This window comes from Tachypleus tridentatus, chromosome 13, assembly GCF_004210375.1.
Source record: "Tachypleus tridentatus isolate NWPU-2018 chromosome 13, ASM421037v1, whole genome shotgun sequence".
Taxonomy (NCBI): Eukaryota; Metazoa; Arthropoda; class Merostomata; order Xiphosura; family Limulidae; genus Tachypleus; species Tachypleus tridentatus.
In genome coordinates this window covers 50,928,312-50,949,452 of record NC_134837.1, presented here as the reverse complement: position 1 = coordinate 50,949,452, position 21,141 = coordinate 50,928,312, and the positions used below count along the sequence as shown (strand labels likewise).

Sequence of the window (21,141 nt, the reverse complement as noted above, 5' to 3'; positions counted from 1 at the left end):
AATTCTCTGAATCTCTCATTGTTCCAGTAAATTTAAGTTTCTTATTTTATCTTTTATAAAATTTACAAGTCATTCTGATTTGTTGATTGCAGCTCCATTTTTTATGAGAACATTCGTATATTGAATATTTAATAATTTTTTAATTATTAAATCAGCATCTCCAATTAATTTATTTTTACCCTATTCATAGCAGACAACTTTTGTCTAATCCCTTCAAAGTGTTTGAGAGAGCAGTTAATGCCCAATAGTGTGTAAGGCTTTTAAGGGTCAAGTGGTCTGTTTTTGTTTGTACATTATGTACTTAAACATACTGGATTTTATGTCATGAAGGGACCTTTAACACCAAAAATAGCAATGTACATTAGAACTGCCATTCCTGGTGCTACTGAAAAACTAAGATTAATAGGCACAAACAAATATTTTCATTTCTCAACCAGATATTATTTTGCAGAATAATAGTATTAATTTGAATTTAAATAGTCATTCTGGTAGTACAGGAATCATGATGTACAAGACATCTGTGAAAGTTGAGCTGCTTTACTAGTCCAGTCAACAAATAGCTAGAGCTTAGCAGTACTTAAGTTATAAGGGGAATTTCTCTTGTAAGCAAAAAGAATAAATGTGAAAATGTGTGATGATGAGAAACCCCCTTGAAATAAAAATGTATTTCAGGATGGCTGGTATGGGTATTAACATTTTAAAATAAAGTACAGAACAGCATTTTTGTTAACCTGAAGATGACCTAGGAAGATTGAAATATTGTTCTGTACTTTATTTTAATTACAGTTTTGATATCCATATCAGCTGTCTTGAGAATACTGTTTTCTGTGTTTACTATTAATTTTTGTATTGTGTAATAATTTCCAGTAACACTTTGTTTTTACAGTTTACTGTAAATGTTTGATTGTCATCAGTTTCCAATAACAGTTTTGTATGATAATAACCAATTTTCCATTAGTATGTTTTCCTGGTCTAATATATTAAAATTTATCAGTCATAAGCACAATCTAAGTCATGCAGTCATTTTATAGAATAGGAATGGAAAAACAGTTGATTAATTCAGCAACCTACTGTTATGTAACATTTCTTTTCTGCTACACTTGTGCAAAATTCATGGTATGGTAAATATATAAAAAAAAAAAAAAAACTTGCAGATGTTTATGTACCTAAACAATCAAGGCACACCATTTTCAAATTTATTTGAAATTGTCAGTTCTGAGAGAAAATTGTGTTTGGACTGTCTAGCTTTTGAGTTAACTCAGTCATTGAAATAATTTATTGTTTGAGTTTTTATCTGAAATAAGAAATGAAGCAAGAATAATGAGGAGTCTATAACATCACATGTTGAGAAACCTTTGTTACCATTATACTATAGATCAGGTTCCATTTTCCAAGGTAATTTTCCATATAAACCTTAATAAAAGATTCTCTTTCTCTCTCTCTCTTGTTTTTCTTATGTCAACTTAATCTGAAATTTTTCTGATCTTTTTAAAACCTCTTCCTCTTGTAGCTGAAATTTAAATAATGTGTATTTGAAGTATCAGGAATGTCTACAATATCCACAATGTTTAAAAACTTTCACTTCCTATTAATGTTCTCTATTAATCCTTAATAGCTTTTTAACTTTTCTTTACGTCTACATGTAATGTATATGCAATTACATGTATACTAGTAAACTTACTGTAAATGAATAAAATGCACTTTTGGTTGTATTTGTCAGCATAAGTAATATAGACCTTGGAGAGTGTCTCTATAGTAAATAGGAAGCATCTACAGAGATTTTACAATGAGTCAAATATATAATTTTTAACTTTAGATAAAAATCCATCTTCATGGTGAACCTGTTCTTTCTTTTTCTCCAGGAACATTTAATCAATGAACCATACAGGTTATCACTCACTATATGTCTATCCAAATAAAATATAAAAGGCTGCAAAATAAATCATGTGAATACATCATTAGTCAAATCCTTACATAACTTTATTCGAAGATAACTGAACAAAACAGTACCAACCAAAAAATTAAAGTACATTGTATATTATTGGTCCTTGAAGCTTTTAATCAGTTACTCTAATATTCAGTTTAATATTTTTAACTTATTATGTATTACAAGAGATGATCCAAAGACAGTCTATCCAAATCATTGTCAGTTAAACATCTGAATCGTTTATATTCCAGGAAAAAAAACAACTCGGAAAATCTGTCCAAATTATAGTCAGTTAAACATATGAATATTTTGTATTCCAAGAAACTAACAAAATCTGTGGAGATCCTTAACAGATGAGCATCTGAATCAATTTTATTCCAAAAACACCCCCTTGTTCCAAATAAAAGTTAAAATCTCTTTGTTCTTTTGTTATTAATTTACTCAAAAAGATAAACATTTTTAAAATTTATTTATAAAAACTATTCATTGTGCACAGTGCTAAAACGTTGTTAATAGTGATTAGCTACCTTTTGAAATATCACATTGAGGTATTTGTAAATGTATAGTATTAAGGCATTTATATATGTAGAATAGATTTCAGTTCTGCATGCTTATAAAAGTTAAATTCTTGTGTTTGTAAATCAGTCATTCACAAAATACAAAAATGAACTTATTTTTTGTTGAAAAGTAATTCCATTATGAAAGATATAGTTTAATTTTGAGACATTTTCGTGTTTGTATTTACAAAAAAAAAGTTTGAATATAATTTCATTTCATAAATTGATGTCCTGTAATAAACTGTTATTTTGTGTAACGAATAGTGAATTGAAAGAACATAATATACTAGTTTTGAAATGTGTGTTTATCGGATAAAAAGGTTATTGCACGTGACCGTGGAAGTGTCCCACATGGTCAAGGTTTGAAAATATTCCATGACGTCATTTAGGAATTGCGAATTTTCCGTGAGCTGTACTATGGTGTGAGGTAGAAATAAATATATTGTAGATAGTGAAAATATATTTAAAAAGCCCTGAAACAAAATAAAATTAGGCTTAACAAAGCAATGTACAATATAGCAATATAAAAATATCACGAGTGGGTAAATGCTGAAATTACATATGCATTGCGTATACAGTTAATTTTCACTCGGGAGCAAAGAACTGTATTTAATATATAGTGATGAAAACATGCATGTGACTTTACGATAGGCACTACATGATGTAACCACGTGTCGGCAGTACATATATTTATTTATTTATTTATTCAGACTTAATTTTTTTGCTGAACATACTGTTGTATTGTATCGTGGCTATATATTTTTTCATGGAAATATTTATGTAGTAAATAATTATTTTAAGATGTGAAGTAAAACTGTTTTAAGTATCAATCGCACGAAATACTGTATCTAATGGTTTTATGTGACCAATGTAATTATAATTTGACCAACGCTTTTTTTTTTTCTACATATTCTCACGGACAATGTTTTATATTGTGTAAGTTATGGAATTTTAACTGGATTTTTTAGTATTTTCAGGTAACTGAAAATAGAAGATTGACAAATCGCACTTTGTAAGTTTCAAAGTTCAGCAAAATCTTGCTGAAATAGTAACTTTCCCGGGAGTTGAAATATTTCAAATTAATCATAATTTCAGTTGTTTATTATACGATATGGAATGTTTCTTAATTTTAAAATCACTCAACATATCAGTGTTTTAGTTTTAAGGCATAAAAGCTGTTTTAATGTCGATTATTTTTATAGTCAACATAATATGTCTGTTTTTGTTTTATTTTTTATAGATGTAAGGTCATTAAAATGTCTTAGTTGAAGTCGTTCGTTTATTCATTGTGTATATATACTGTTATGCGTGTTCAAAATACTTTATTAATCTGGTGAAATGCCACGCGTTATCATTATTTCATGTTAATGTTTTGGTATAGTAGACGTAAAAAAACAGCATCGTTAATAAAGTATACATACTTTAGATAACTAAGAAACTCGCGAAGTCTGACTTACTACAATCTTAACATCACCCTAAAACACACACGTCTAACAGTTTAATCTGTCCCAATGTCACTCGTTTTTGGTTATATTTAACGTTCCAGGTATCTCATGACTGACTTGTGAAACTCAGTCAAAATCGGTTTAAAAGTAATATTTTATAGAATAACACAACGTACACAATGATATGTTTGTTTGTTCAGTTTTGTGTAAAGTTGCCCAAGGGCTATCTATGCTAGCCGCCCCTAATTTAGCAGTGATAAGACTAGAGGGAAAGTAGCTAGTCCGCACCACACCTCAAAAGCTCTTGGCCTACATTTTTCTTTTTTTAAAATTTTCGACTCGCATGTTAAGAATGAAGAGCGCTAACCACCAGACCATGCCAGATCATATACAGCGGTATGAACAACATGCAAACTGTACAACAGTATGAACAACACTCCAAAATAATGAATGGTAAAGCCGAGGTTGTCCTAGTTATTAGCGTGCGCGAACTATTTGTTAGGATTCCTGGTTTACATCCCAATTCTAAAGAACATATTCCACATTCTATGATAATGGAGAATACTATCTGGCGATCATACAAAAGTCCGATATTTGGCGTTGGGTGCTGTTGACTAGCTGTCTTCCCTTCAGTTTGTTATCTTCAAATCGAGGAAGTCTATGTGCGATAGTTGTTTCTATTTTTACATAGAATTATGGAACAAACACGAGAATGACGCACAAGTACTAAACGTCCATAACTTGGAGAATTTTGTCCATACTGTGATGATAAATGCTCGTTATTTAAGCATTGGCCTTTAAGCCCATCAGTTACGAAGGATAAAGACACATGATTTCACGTGTCCACCGATGAGAGTAGTGACCTCGGATAACCTTTCCCTGCTCGTCTTTTGTGTTCTGTGCCCAAGAAATCTGAGAACTCGAGAGATGTACTTACGGATATCACAGTTGAAGGAGCATAGAGTGACCTTACAGTTGTAAATTTGAACGCATTATAAATTTAAAAATACAGTGCTCACTTCAGTATAGTAGAGCCAACTTAACAATATTAGAAGAAAAACTATCGAAAGTGCCCATCACATGGTGCATCTTGAGTTGAACATAAACAAAGAATATATATATAATTTATGTAATTTAGGAGAAGATCATGTCTCTTGACCGTCAATCTGTACGAGTTCGATGTGACAGAAGGTGCACGTGCAACAGGGCGTGTCACACACAGCATGTTTCCCTTCTCTCCCCCTAATCATAAGTGTTAATCACCACATTGCCCTATTTCACTTGTGTTAAATAGTTTACATTGGACAGGTTGATTAAAGATCAAATTATCGACTTGTGTAAATAACAAAACACATCGATAAACACGTAAAAATAATTGAGAGATTGATCAACATCGTATAAATATCATATGACGTATTGATAAACGCTATTGTATGAAAATATGTAAAGTATTAATAAATACTTGTATAAGTAGTAAAAATAAATAAACAATTTTAAAATAAATTAGGAACCATTTGGTATTTTGGATAGCATTATGATCCATATAGCTAAATGAAGCAGTCTAAATCACAATACCATCCAAAGTATAGACTGAAAATCGTTTTAAAATATATCCAAGTCGTATCACTTTACTTATTACTATACTTTTTATTATGACATTTAATTTGTTTTGAATAGTTTTTACAGTAACTTTACCAATAACCAATGATACCTATTTTCCGTTAACTTTTAATTTTTTCCCATATATTTCAGTTTTTATGTCTATGCAACGAACACGATATAAATAAACTTTCAGAATAGCCATATCCACGATAGCTATAACTTTTACAATAATTAAAATCACAATCAGAACTATATACAATTTAATACTTACTTTGACCAGTAGATAAGTGTATAAAACTGTCACAGTAGGGATTAAGGTTTATAAATTTTGATTCTTATTTCCTTACTTTTGTAGCACGATCTCTACTGAACTTAAAATATATATATTCATAATATTCTTGCTTGTTTCCTTTTTATCTTCCAGGTGGGTTAAGGCGTTCGACTCGTAATCCGAGAGACGCGTGTTCGAATCCCTGTTGCGCTAAACATGCTCCCCCTTTCCCCCATGGGGGCGTTATAATGTGATGGTCAATCCCACTATACGTTGCTAAAAGAGTAGCTCAAGAGTTAGCGATGGGTGGTGATGACTAGCTGCCTTCCCTCTAATCTTACACTACTAAATTAGGGACGGCTAGTTCAGATAGCCCTCATGTAGCTTTGCGCGAAATTAAAAAAACAAACAAACCTTTTTGTTATTCTTGTATAAAGTATATACTTTACCTATAGAAATTGTATCTATCCACCGGTTCGTAGTGCCATCTGTTGGTTTAAATCGGGTTGAAAAGATATTTATGTATGTTCATGATATGCTAACTATTAATAAAATTTCTGTATATATTTATAGGAATATTAAAAGTAGATACCCACAGACCAGTCAAGTAAGCTGGATAAATCTTGTAACAATAGTCCAAACCCTCTGTCCCCAGTGGCTCAGCGGTATGTCTGCGAATTTAAACGCTAAAAACCGGGTTTCGATACCCGTGGTAGGCAGAGTACAGGTAGCCCATTGTGTAGCTTTGTGCTTAATTCAAAACAAGAACAAAAACAACCAAGCCCTTTAGGGGCGAGTTTCGTTGACATGATCGGGTAGGAAGTAGACGAAACACTGGTGTACCGTAAACCTTAGCGACCTTTTTATCTTATTATTAGTATATATGTATGACAGGTTTTCACTTAGGAATTCAATAGGATGGTTTTTCGGCGCATGAATTATTTGAAAACCTTGTCAGTCCCTTCTATTACTGTACTTAATAATAAATAAATGTACTGCCAAACTCTTAAAAAATAAATATTGTTAAACACTTGTATAAATCATCTTACTATGACGGTAGTAGCGCGTATGTCAGTATCTATGTATATAACCAAAACTCATGCGCTATATATTGAACGACACCACAAACAAAAATTCATACATTTTAAACTTTGGGTATTCAGAACTTAGACAATTAGAAAAGTAACTGTAGTATGTGTAACAACCATTTCTGTATAAGATAACACAGTTTTAAATAAAAAGTACTCGCCTTACAATGAAAACAGGCATGGAATGGATAGGTGGTTAAGGCACTAGACTCGTAATCTGAGGGTTACGGGTTCGGATCCCCGTCACACCAAACGTGCTTGCTATTTCAGCCGTGATGGCGTTATAACATTACCGTCAATCTCACTATTCGTTGGCAAAAGAGTAGTCCAAGAGTTGGCGGTGGGTGGTGATGGCTACTGCCTTCCCTTCTACTGCTAAATTAGGGATAGTTAACGCACATAGCTCTCGTGTAGTTTTGCGCTAAATTCAAAAATAAACACAACTTTCTCTCGGATTGCACGTGAATATTTGACTATATGTTTATTGATACAATTTTTAAATGTAGTACTGAGACTTCGTAGTTCTTATAAAATATCTTTCAATAAACGGTATCACCTTTCATATATGAGACCATTGCAGTTTATATTAGTAAAATATATAAAAATATTAAGCTTTGTACATTGAATCTTTTTAATGAAGTTACATATCACTAAAGAAACAATCCGAAAACGTCCCTTCCCTTGTATTACTTCCCAGAAAAAGAATACTTTTTGTTTAGAAAATGTCCACTATAATTTTTTAATGAAGTATTACTAGTAGAAACTGCGGCCGCATGGCGACGTTTTTTCTTGTAACTTATGTTGATAAACGTTTGTACAAATAACAATGTATTGATTAAACTGTTGTACAAGTAACAAGCTATGTATTGATAAACACTATTGTATGAGTGTGCATGAAAAATTAGTTCTGTTACATTCAAATAATTAACTTCGTTAGAAATTGTAGAGATAGCGTTAAAGAACCTAAACACGGTGTATTATGGGGAGGTGGATTCCCATGTCCACTGACTATTTAGTCCAAGATGCTTTTGCACAACATTCATAGAAATTATACATGCGTAAAGGAATATAAACATGGTGGATTTTTCAGTTTTTCGGGGGGGGGGTAATATAGGCAGATTTTGCACAGTATATGATATTCAAGTAGCTTCGTGACAAAAGTCAAAATAAAAAGCGTAAAAGCGATTGTGAGAAATAAACATAACCTTCACATTTGTAAGACCTAATGTACTGATATATTAAAAAACGTAATTATCGATTTATTTTTTTTACACGCATCTAGCTTTTGCCTTTATGTTAAGTGGTCTTTGTTTTGAATTGCCTTGAAGTGCGGCGTTGCATATTGTATTAAAAAGAAATGTTTATATGTATATATATATTTAGTAACATATTTTCTGCCCTTATATATATTTTTGCATAAGTATCATGGCAACCAAGGTTTATCTAAGCAGTCTCGCGTTCTAAAGCACGTGATGGTATTTTACTTTCACGTGTTGTTGTAAAACAAGTTTTTCTTAGAATTTGTTTGTTTGTGTTTTGAATTTCGCGCAAAGCTACACAAGGTTATCTACGCTAGCCGTCCCTAATTTAGCAGTGTAAGACTACAGGCAAGGCAGCTAGTCATCACAACACAAACCACCGCCAATTCTTGGGCTACTTTTTTACCAACGAATAGTGGGATTTACCTTCACATTATAACGCACCCACGTCTGAAAGGACGATCATATTTGGTGTAACGGGGATTCAAACCCGCGACCCTCGGATTACGAGTCGAGTGCCTTACCCACCTGGCCATGCCGGGCCAGTTTTCTTAGAAGGCCGTGTTCTTGCGAAGTTGTTAAGAGATCGAGAAAATTACAATTGCCTAAGCAGCTGCCACGTAAAAGCTGGTTTGCTGTATAATATCTATATAAATATAATAGTACTGTGCTATATGTCCATATACTTACTTCGCAGGGTTTTGATGGATCTTCAAAATTGATATGGAGGCTCATTAGGTCCATGCGGAGGAATAAGTGTTCAGTTTTGCGGTTTTTACCACTACTTCGTCCCCTATAGATGGATCTTTACCAAATTTGGTAAAGGGGTTCCTTGGGTCTATGGGAAAATATTTATAAATTTCCAGTTTTGCGGATTTTGTAAGGCTTTTTTGCGTTTTTTACCACTACCTCGCCCCCTGTTTACGAATATTTACTAAGTCTGGCAAGAAGGCTTGTCAGGTTCATACAGAAATACAATCTAATATGCAGTTTCACCTTTTATGTTTTGCAGTTTTTATGGGCGTTTTTGCAATTTTTACAATCGCATATAAGGAAAACAACTTTTCATGTTGCAAGATAACCTTTCATTAATCATGAATTTACATAATTTCTACCCAGAAAACGGGTACTCTAGCAAGGCTAATAATAAATTAAGCACAATGTCATAATATTGTTCACACACCTAAACCATTTTGGACTACTATATAATGAATTATAAAGATCTCAAGTTTTATATAACTCGAGCTATGTGGAGTCAAAAGGGGTTTGGCGTTTTCGGTACTGGATCCAAGGATTTACATGATAATTAGCACAAGTATTAGGGAGGAAAAAAAGTATTACTAAATGTAAGAGCTATATAGGGCTGCCTGGTGAACTTGAAAAATGTGATCAAAAAAGATAGGGTGAGAATTGACATATCACTTGATCCGCTTAGTATTTATATAGCAGACTCGGCAGTCTTGGCTTTACATGGAAAAAAAAATCCTTATATTACTGACTTTTCCGTTTTACCTATCGAAAGCTTAATGTTTTAATTTTTTTCATCATTATACTTTCCCTATAGTTAATTTTAGAATACTATTTCTATTTTTTAATATAGTAACATTTTACAATTTCTAAGTCTTGATTCTGTTTCTTTTATACTGAGGTCGTCAGTAATATAGGGATTTTATCCTCCATGTTATGTAGAGACAGCCTTATTATTTAGCAATAAATGTTTTTCCTAACACGTGTTTACTTTTTATAAGATGGTATACATTGGTTGCTTGCATTCTAGAGCTTTATAAATTTTGCATAGAATAATAATAAAACAGCTAGTTAAAGATCGTGAAAACTATTCTCTATCGGATGATGATTAAATTATAGTTTCTTCTAAAAGTAGTTAAGCGCTAGGCCTTATGAAGAAAGATAATAATGCTACGAAAACAAGAAATCTCGTTTATGGCTGTTCGTTGGTTTCCAACTTTGGGATGATCTGGATAGTTGAAAAGCGGCATGTACACCGAAGATAGAGCCACTATACCAGTGATTCCCAACCTTTTTTATGCCCCGCACCCCTAAAAAAATTAATATGTTCTCGCACCCCTCACAGTAATTGTTTATTTAAGAATTAGGTGAAAATGGCCAAAACAAATGTTATCTCGCACCCCTGGTTGGGAGCCACTGCACTATACCATGTGGCTCTTCGTGCTTAACTTCTGATGATCTATAGAGAAAAAATCTAGATTTCTTGTATTGCTTTAATACGGGCTTTATCTCCATTTCTACATAGTGTTAGTACATTTTCCGCTAGACGCTTAAGGGACCGCGCAAATTAAGTCCCCCTCCCCAGTGACAGAGGTATGTCTGCAGACCTACATCGCTTGAAACCGGGTTTCGATACCCGTGGTGGGCAGAGTACAGATAGTCAATTGTGAAGCTTTTTGCTTTATTCGAGACAAACAAATCAACTGCGTTTAGATTTTCGTTGTGTTTGTATAGAGGGATCTCTGGTTGTACTGCATGTATTTGCATGCAGATTGAGATTAAAGTGTACTGTAACTGATAGTACCAAGAAAGGAATACAGAGTTTTCTGTTTAATTATCTCTCGTATTTTCTGTAAATAATGGTTGCTGTACTAAATTATATTTGAGCCCGTTTTTAGGGTAGGAGCAAATAATACTCAGCCTGTAGTACAGATCCAGAGTTTTTAAACTGGTCAATGAAAATTTCTCGAAGTCCATCTTAGTTATGGCTCGGCATGGCCTAGCGCGTAAGGCGTGCGACTCGTAATCCGAGGGTCGCGGGTTCGCGCCCGCGTTGCGCTAAACATGCTCGCCTTCCCAGCCGTGGGGGTGTATAATGTTACGGTCAATCCCATTATTCGTTGGTAAAAGAGTAGCCCAAGAGTTGGCGGTGGGTGGTGATGACTAGCTGCCTTCCCTCTAGTCTTACACTGCTAAATTAGGGACGGCTAGCACAGATAGCCCACGAGTAGCTTTGTGCGAAATTCCCAAACAAATCTTAGTTGTATGACGAGTTCCTCTAGTCAGTGGGTAATAACTTATATAAAACTTCTCGTTTATTGTTTGTAAATCCTTTATCAACTTCCACTAGACGTAGTGGATATAAATGTGTTTAATATGGTTTGTCTGTTATGCTGGTTTCCACAGATTAGTTTTAAATTTGATATTTATTTGAACAGTGGGTTGAATTTACTGTTACCCTTTTCAAACAGTTTGGGAATTTCGGTTGTCACTTCAGTTCTTTGAAAAGTAATTGAAATATTAAATCCCATCTTCGTTATACATGCTTTGAACAGTTAAAATAGAGATTATACTATGTTTTGTTTTTTTTAACTTGTGGAATTCGTTTGACAAGCTTCTCCTTTTTTTTTTTTTTTTTTAAGGCCAGTTTACGTAGTGTGGCGTCATCTAGCGAGGAAGATACCAAAATTATTGACAACGTCCGAGATATCTCGGCCACTGAAGGTTAGTTTTGTTTTTTCACGTACGTATTTTAAAGTTATGAATAAAATACCAAAATAACGCTGTGGCTAAGTTTTATAATATAATTTAAATAGCAAGTTCTATAATTGAGTATTTACTCTGATGCTCTAATTCAACTGTTTGAACTTTTGCTTTATATGTTGGTTACTTATACCGTGTGAAGACTTGAAGTTTTTAACTGAAGAGAATAAAGTATTAAAACGTATAGTTTCTATACTGTTTTATTTAAAAATCGATATTTTAATTTATAGTAATCATAATATAGCTTTTCTACTAATTGCTAAAAGATGGCGCCATAGAGTATTACGTGTGTGTTTTTCTTTGTATTATTGTTAGTATTTTAATCTAAAGTAAGTGTGCATCTTAATTTGTTTTCGTTTGTATTCTGAACATTTTTAAATAAAATAGTTTCATATGTTCTTTCACTGCAGTGCAGACTGAGGAAAAAAGAAATAAAACATACCACGTAATTAATATATTTGATTTATAATCATATTAATAAATACCTCAAAACTTGTTCCTTTAGAACTCTCAATTATTATTATTATTGTTTGATTATATATTATTAATCTTCTTTATAATGGTTTATGATTAGATTTTAAACTACCTTATGTTTTTTTACTAGTTGAATTAACATTTTTATGGGATCTGTATGTACAATAATCAAGAAATAAAATCAACAAATAATGGCTGATGTATTGTTAGGAAAGGGGTTGTTTCAGTTTAGACACTTAATTGAAGCTTCCCTAGTTTTGAATAAAAGTGAGCTATTTCCAAGACTGATCAACTATTTTAAAGTTTAAAGAAGGTTATAAGAAGTGAAATAATTCAATATTTTAAATACTTTTAATAATATTGTTCTTGTAACTTTAAACAAACATCTGTTTGTATATAGTGTTGTTATTTTATTTGTATTTGCTTTAATGGAGAAAATGTTTTAAAGACCTTTTGAAATAACATACATCTTTTTAATTTTATTTTTAGAACTGACTCTGTAAAATTTATTCAGATGAAGTTGATATTTTAAAATTAATCTGTACAAAAAATATAGCATAACCTGTCTTTCTAAGCACACTCAATTAATCAAACAAAAAAACCTGAATTTTCATGTGCCTTTTCTCGAATTTCAGTTGTTCATCTACATTTTTAAAATGTTTAAAGATTAACAATACTTCTGCACCTTTAATCTTATGATATAAATAACAAAGTAATTCTTAGGCATTCCATATGTGATATTATATTTGTTAAATAATAAAGTGCACTTCATATAGATCAATAAACCTGGCATAGCACTGTAACTACCTGGAAATTAACTTTGTTCAAATTGCACTGAAATGAAAGTTCTTGTAGGTTATCTGTTGAATTAAAAGTTGTGATTTATTTTATTACTTATGTAACAAAACATCAAAGGAGTAAGACTAGATAATAAACCTCTGTGAAAGAACTCTACTGCAGGAGTTTTCTTTCGGAATATTTCCTTGAGGTGGGGGTTGACTAATGCATTGTGGATAATTTGAGGGCTAAAGGTGAAGTATATGTTTAAATATTGTCTTGTAAACCCCTAAGTTAAGTAGTACAGTTTTAAGGGTATATACCTTTCTCAAACCAAATATTACTGTCTAGAAATAAAAAACAACAACATATATTTGCCAAAATATATATATATATAAAATGTAGGTGGAAAGTTGAGTTTAGGGGAAAGTGTTCCCCCAACACTTCAGGAAAAAATAAAACCCTGGTATTGTATTACTCCTGATGGTTTATTTAATTTCATAATGAACAATTATGATTATTTGATAGTGTTTTATCCATGTAAAAATGAAGTAAAAGAAATATGAACAAAGTTTTGACAAGAATTTTCACCTCTTATTCAACATTCAAATGATATTACAACCACCCATCTTGTGAATAATTTGACTGATTATGTATGAACATATAGGTTGTAAGTTACTTGTTTACTCAGAATAAATTTTTCTTAAATGAAGAGTTGCTTATGCAAAACATAAAGATCTTTATTAGTTTCTTTAAAAGTTCTGTGCAAAACTTTTAAAAGATATTTTATGCTATGACTTGTAATGGTTTAAAGTATTTCAACTGTTTTATTAGGATAATTATGATTGTGAAAAAGGTTTCTTTTTTACTTCAAGTAGAAAATGTTTAAGGTAATTTAACCACTATATGTTAATAGCCTTTAGAATTGAATGTAAAACTCTTAACAAAAAGCACAAATTCTTAGTTTGTTTTCTATTTTTGAGAAATATTGAAATGTATCTGTGAGGAATGCCTACAAGGTTTCTGTGAGTTCTATATTTTAAAACATCCATTCATGTGTTAAGAAAAGCAAGTAAAAACCAACTGTTTATGAGGATGTTTTTGTGATCGTCACTGAGAGGACTCTTCATTACATATACTTTCCTGTCTAAAGTTTTTGTTGACATTATTTTTTTAGCCTTGTGTTGGGTTCTGCTTTAGAACATGTATGAACTGTATGTTGAGTTCTGGTTTCGAACATGTATGAACTGTACGTTGAGTTCTGGTTTCGAACATGTATGAACTGTACGTTGAGTTCTGGTTTTGAACATGTATGAACTGTACATTGAGTTCTGGTTTTGAACATGTATGAACTGTATGTTGAGTTCTGGTTTAGAACATGAGTGAATTGTGTGCTGGGTTCTGCTTTAGAACATGTATGAACTGTATGTTGAGTTCTGGTTTCGAACATGAGTGAATTGTGTGCTGGGTTCTGCTTTAGAACATGTATGAACTGTATGTTGAGTTCTTGTTTAGAACATGAGTGAATTGTGTGCTGGCTGCTTTAGAACATGTATGAACTGTATGTTGAGTTCTTGTTTTGATTGTTCTGGCTGCTTTAGAACATGTATGAACTGTATGTTGAGTTCTTGTTTAGAACATGTATGAACTGTATGTTGAGTTCTTGTTTAGAACATGAGTGAATTGTGTGCTGGCTGCTTTAGAACATGTATGAACTGTATGTTGAATTCTTGTTTAGAACATGAGTGAATTGTGTGCTGGGTTTTGCTTTAGAACATGTATGTATGAACTGTATGTTGAGTTCTTGTTTAGAACATGTATGAACTGTATGTTGAGTTCTTGTTTAGAACATGAGTGAATTGTGTGCTGGCTGCTTTAGAACATGTATGAACTGTATGTTGAATTCTTGTTTAGAACATGAGTGAATTGTGTGCTGAGTTCTGCTTTAGAACATGTATGAATTGTGTACTGTGTTTTCTTTTATAACGTGTCAATTCTGTGTTGGTTTATTCTTTAGAACACCAGTTGTTAAAAACAAATTCTCTCTGGGTATGTTTTTACTAAGCAAATATTTTCTATGCATTTGAGAAGTGTGTGCTGCTTCGTAGGTGATGCAAATATATGATGTGATAAGAAATGGATTATTAATTGTCATGCTGTATTTGTGGTTATATTAATTATCCACACACAGTCTTGTATGTATTCATTACTAATCAACTCGCTTATTGTGTACCACACAAATGATGACAGTTACAATACAGATCAAGATGATATTTTGCCTTCTATTTTCTCATTCTGTTTATTCTGTAGTAATGTGAACCAGTGTCATCAATGTAAAAACCAAGTTCAGGAATTACTTTGAAGTGGTATGCTGCGTATATGTGAAATTGTTTCACAATCATTTATGACAAGTGAGCTTTTCTGCTATAAGTCTTCCAAACAGTATATTCTGTATATTGAGCTTTTTTTTTGCTTTTTTCTTGTTTTTCTTGCTGAATATTTTCATTATAGCATAATGTATGTATTATAAAACCCTCTCCTTGAGAATGCTGTAAAGTATAATAACTTTTCAGGATGAAATCTGTATTATGAGTAACAAAATTAGCCAATAACTTTATTAAATAATTTCATTCTCATTTATAGCTGTATTCAAACTTACGTATATTATATACCTGCTGTTACATTATAAACTGTTGTTTCAAACTTTTTATACACGCTACTTTTGGTAACATGAACATTGGTGGTTTTTAATTCCGTAGAATGTTCCTTACTTTTAAGTCTGTTTAGTTTGACGCTTGCACATCGACTTTTCTTACATGACTTACTTGTATCACACGAAAGCACTGCTGAAAATAAACGTGGCGTTTAAAGCTGCATTATTTTGTACACACTTTCAAGATTTCTGTGAATCATCATATAGGTTTTGGTCGTATTTTCTTGCATTTCTATGTAAATAAAGTGATTGCAAACAATAAACGCATAACCCATTCTAAACGAACTTTATCACAACACTGTTCTGTTTTGTTACTCTTAACCTTGTAAGGTTTTCGTTATTCGACGTATCTAACAACAAGATATTTACTGTTTTCCAAAATATGAGTATTGTTAATTCATACTGTAGTCCTGTTCTCTTATATTATTACAAAAAAAAAAAAAAAACAACTCGTACATCAGCAGTTTGTGGCCCAGCATGGCCATGAGTGTTAAGACATTCGACTCGTAATGTTAAGGTCGCAGGTTTGCATCCCGGTCGCGCCAAACATGCTCGCCCTTTCAGCTGTGGGGGCGTTATAATGTGACGGTCAATCCCACTATTCGTTGGTAAAAGAGTAGCCCAAGAGTTGGCGGTGGGTGGTGATGACTAACTGCCTTCCCTCTAATCTTACACTGCTAAATTAGGGACGGCTAGCGCAGATAGTCTTTGTGTAGCTTTGCGCGAAATTAGAAAAAACAAACAGTAGTTTGTATAATAATCCTGCGTTTACATTGTTAAAAAGAAACCTCGTATAGCGGCAGCTCCTACAATAGTCCTGTTTTCTTGTGTTGTTACAAAAACCTATCGCATAAGATAGACTCCTGAACACAGTTATGACTTATTGTAAGTTACAGCTTTTACAGTAAATAGAGTAAATAAAAATATCATCCTCAAGCACACAGGTGATCGAAACGTCGTGACTGTTTTAAAACACAATATTCTTCCTAAGTGTAAAAGCTGTAACTTCTGATAAAATCATGACGTATCTTGTACGTGCACAAATATTGGATGTTATGGAAAGGTTTTGTTATTGAATGTTTATAGTTGGAAAAATATGAGCGTGAAGTTGTGTACATAACGCTGTTATCTGCAGGCAACACACCTGTTAAGCCATATATTATAAATGTGTGTTGTGTACTGTCAAAGCCACTCCCCTTATCACTTGTGTTTTACTGTTCTTTTAATGTAAATTATATGTAGTAAGTATGGGTACTGTATTCGTTTAGTCAGTGACAGCAGTGCTTAATGTTGCCTGTTTTAAAGCTTAGAGGCCACTCAGCACTGCTAAAGGTATTGTGAACGTTTCGTAAAATGAATTATACGCTGTAATTTCTTTAACAGTGGATGTATACTTGTCATTCCTTCAATAGCGGAAGTTTTTACTTATTGCTATAGTGAGTGATTACTAGCGACTCTACTTGCGCTTCAAATATTAGCAGTACTATCTGGTTGTGGATTTGGTCGGTTCACGTCAAAACGTTCTGGTACACATTGTTAACATGACAGTAACCAAGATAGCAATAATGGCTCGGAGGAAACCTCATCTCATCTGTTATGGGAGAACAAACTGAATAAAATGCGTCACGTGTGCATCTCCCGATCCAGGACAAACACGCAGAACATCTGAAGTGTTTTTGACGTGCGCGAGTTAACTACACAGCATGGCTGGGAAAACCGACATCTGGCTGTTTGCAGTGGGCAAGCTGAAACTATTCTCCAGTCCCTGACTCTTGTCAGTTCGCGTGCGAGGACGCCAGCAATATTGCTTGTGGCAGAGAATTAATGACAAAAATCAGCGAGTGTACTGACATGCACTGAGTTGTCGGTGGACTCGAGGGTTCGGCGTTGTTCTACCTTCGAGTGTCAGATCCTCACCCCCACATTCTTTCATCAACTCGCCTGCCTCATTGATTGTGGCTCGACGGCATTTATCATCACGGTGGTATAAGACAAACCATTGCTACAGTCTGCTAGCATTCACGGGCGTGTTGCTTTTAATTCTACACACAAAGCCAGTACTAATAGCAACCTTCCAGCTCTTAACTCGGGTGTGGCTTTCTTGTTGAGGGAGGGTTTGTTTGGTGAATGTTAAGAGCACCGCAGGTAAATGGCCCAGCTGGGGCTAGTGTTACCAATGGATGACGAATAACATCTTGTGTTCTGTGATTGACTTTGGTAAAGTTTACCACTGTGATATGTTATAGAGAAGAAATAACATTTACGTTGAGCTGGAAGTGGTTTGTGTGGTGTATATCAGCCATAAATACATTAGTATTTTCTACTTAGAAATATTTCCGTTACGTTGAGTTTCGAATCAGTTTCATTCTACAAGAAAACTTTATTTTCTTTTTGCTACTGTTGGAACGTGGGTTGTCCACAATTAAAACGACTAAAATATTTGTACCTGTGAGATTTATAAAAAGAGTTTTGTGGAGATAAAACGCCCCTGTGTGTCCACATGATGTCCCTCAATCTGAACTCTAGCTTCTTTAGTCGACGCTCGAATGGTTCTTTCTTCGTTCATCCTCTCGTGTTCTCCGACTACACGAGTTTTACAGGTAAGAATTGACGTGGTCTTGTGTTAGATCTAAGATATGGAAAACCACGTGGTAAAAGATTCCACTAGGTGAAGGAACAGCTTGGTTCACAGCTGTGAAACGTGTACCTAAAGAAAGTTAAATGTGAATTTCATGTGTCGAATTATTGTAATTTGTCATCATTGTTTCCATTAGAATTTAATTTAGGCGTAAAGCACACAGTAACTATTAACTACAGTATTTGTAGATCGTGAGTTTGGTTTTAAAATAACACGTATTCGGGGTATAAATTGACACGAAAAGTGCTTCTCGTACCTTTCTGTCTTGGCTTATAGATCACTTGTTTTTTTACAAAGAAAGAGACATGTGTCTATTAGTGTTTATACAAATTAAAAATGGAGAGAAATAATTAAAACGTGTAAAAATGGAGCTCCCCTCTTTCTAAATGTTAGCTTCATCACTGAGCACATTTTAAACTTTCAACTTAAATTGTACAATTGTTTGAGCTTGTTGTGAAAAGTGTAATCGAACATATTCGTCATTGAGGGCTTCGCAGTTCTATGTGATTGTGGTGATACAGGAATGAGGACTTCGCAGTTCTATGTGATTGTGGTGATACTTACAGGAATGAGGACTTCGCAGTTCTATGTGATTGTGGTGATACTTACAGGAATGAGGACTTCGCAGTTCTATGTGATTGTGGTGATACTTACAGGAATGAGGACTTCGAAGTTCTATGTGATTGTGGTGATACTTACAGGAACTTTTAGCCATAACACACTAACTGCAGCCTAAGTTTCTAGTGTATAAACATTTTGTTTTGCTTCACAACGCAACTCTGAATATTGCGTAGTGAAGGAAGTTCTTTGAAGCTTTAGCTGCGAACCTTAAGTCTAAAACACCAGTTACCATGAAATTGATGTATGCAGATCTTGAGTGTTTATTGGCCATTCGTTACTTTCCCAGTATGTTGAATAGCTTATGTGTAGAAATAACCGAAAAATTGCATGTTTCATCTTACAAGTTGGGTCTTCTGACAGAGAATCTCAAAGTTCGTTTGGTTGGAATACTTAAATCTGTTCATGAAATATATATATGCATGTTAATATGAAAGCCTTCGATTAGAAATTGGTTGTTACATATAATAGAAACTGATGAGCCAGGTTTAAGACTAATCTCGTAGCTCTATTTACTAAAAGTAAACCTAATCTTCGAATTAATGTGGTTGAAATTACAGGACGGCTCTTCTAACAGACAGTACTTACAGTGTACAGTATATTATCTGATAACCAGTGCTGTCAGAGTTGTAATTTGGTGTTTCTTATAATCAAGTACTCGTGTGGTCCTTGTACTACTGTACATAGCATGTTCAGCCATATGTTACATAATGTTTGTAGAGGTTTCATAGTACTATTGGAAAACAATCAACGGTCAATAGTTGTTAACCTGTAACCACAAACTTTTTTTAAATATATTAACAACATCTACATCAGGCTGTGATTACATGATTGAAGGCTGTTAATTAATTTTTAGGTTAATTCGCATCACATGAATACATTTCATTTAAATATTTTTGAACAATTAAGCTACGTCGTATTATCCGGATGTTTTTACAAGTTTGTTCTTTTTCTCTATCATCTTTACTGGATTCATTCCATACGAGTTAACATATATTATTGGAACATCATTTAAAGACATTTTCAAACAATTTTTGTTCAAAGTTAATAAGTTTTGTTATTCTAAAAGTCCTAATTTGTTTGGGTTTTAGTTTCAGTCATAGGCCTACATCAGGTATCAGTTAATTGAACTAAACTAGTGATTGTTAAAAATCTTAATTTGCGAGGGTCTTTTAGCAGTAAAGTTTATTCACTTTAAAGAAAGTTGTATGAAAACATCATCTGAAAATATTAGTCTACAGTTAGTCAAATAATATTGTTTAATTATTTATCGTAGGACTTTTTTTCTTCTGCTATTTCTAACTGTTCGATTGATGACAGTATTGTGTTTATTCTGAAAATAGAAAATACGTACTTGTGGTTCATAGTGCGCAAACTTTTGTATTTTTTTACAACGAAACGCTAAAACGTTACGTATTGTTGTACATCATCAAATGTGGTGAGTTAGTAATTCATTACGAACCTGTCATCATTGGACATGAACGTCACTGGAAGTACTTAACCTTTGCTAATGTCATGTAAACAACGTGTATTTGAATCAGTGCTGAAAGCAAGCTTCTCAGCTGATATGTGACGTCAGTACTAGTGAACGTACGCAACATTTTATGTAAGTTTTGAAACGAATTTTGTGATGTACAGTGTATATGAGGCAATAATGAACGTCGATCTGAGAAGGTTATTGGTTGTATTGATTAATTTCGTATAAACTTGTATAAAATAACTCGGATTTGACTTTTGATTTGCTATCGTTCCTGTAGTTTTGTTAAATCACATTTGGGTTACTCTTTGAACATTCCGTCACCAAACATGTTCATCTTTTCAGCCGTCTACCGTTGTAACGTGACGGTCAATCCCATTATTCGTTCATGAAAGAGTAGCTCAAGAGCTGCGGTGAGCAGTATTGAACCACTGCCTTCTTTCTAGTCTGTTATTTTAAAGTTAAGGACGGTTAGTGCAGATAGCCCTCTAGTATCTAGCTTTGGGCAAAATTCAGTAAACAAATTATCTGAATACTGATTTCATACGTTGTAAGAGTCACAAATATTTTATTATTTTCTACAAGAGCAAGTAAATACCCTTTCACCCCTTGATCGGTACATGTGGAAAGTAGTTTTTAAAACTCCATACTCACTTCATCTTGGACACCAACGCCCCTGTTGTTCGCATACTTATGTGCCTGTTTGTGGTAAGTTTCTCTCAAGTCCCGTATATGTGTGTACACTACTGTAAGTTTTTATATACTGCCTTGTGAATTATATGTAA

General features: G+C 33.3%; 1 protein-coding gene across 8 annotated transcripts in view; it reads left to right on the top strand.

Annotated features, from left to right (window-relative positions):
* Positions 1–21,141, top strand: part of LOC143240712 (uncharacterized) — a 98,813-nt gene that overhangs the window by 9,449 nt on the left and 68,223 nt on the right. For all 8 annotated transcript variants that reach the window (XM_076483618.1, XM_076483619.1, XM_076483616.1 and 5 more), the window contains exon 3: positions 11,539–11,620. In XM_076483618.1, the coding sequence (XP_076339733.1) occupies positions 11,539–11,620 (82 nt within the window). The remainder of the gene's footprint in view (positions 1–11,538; positions 11,621–21,141) is intronic.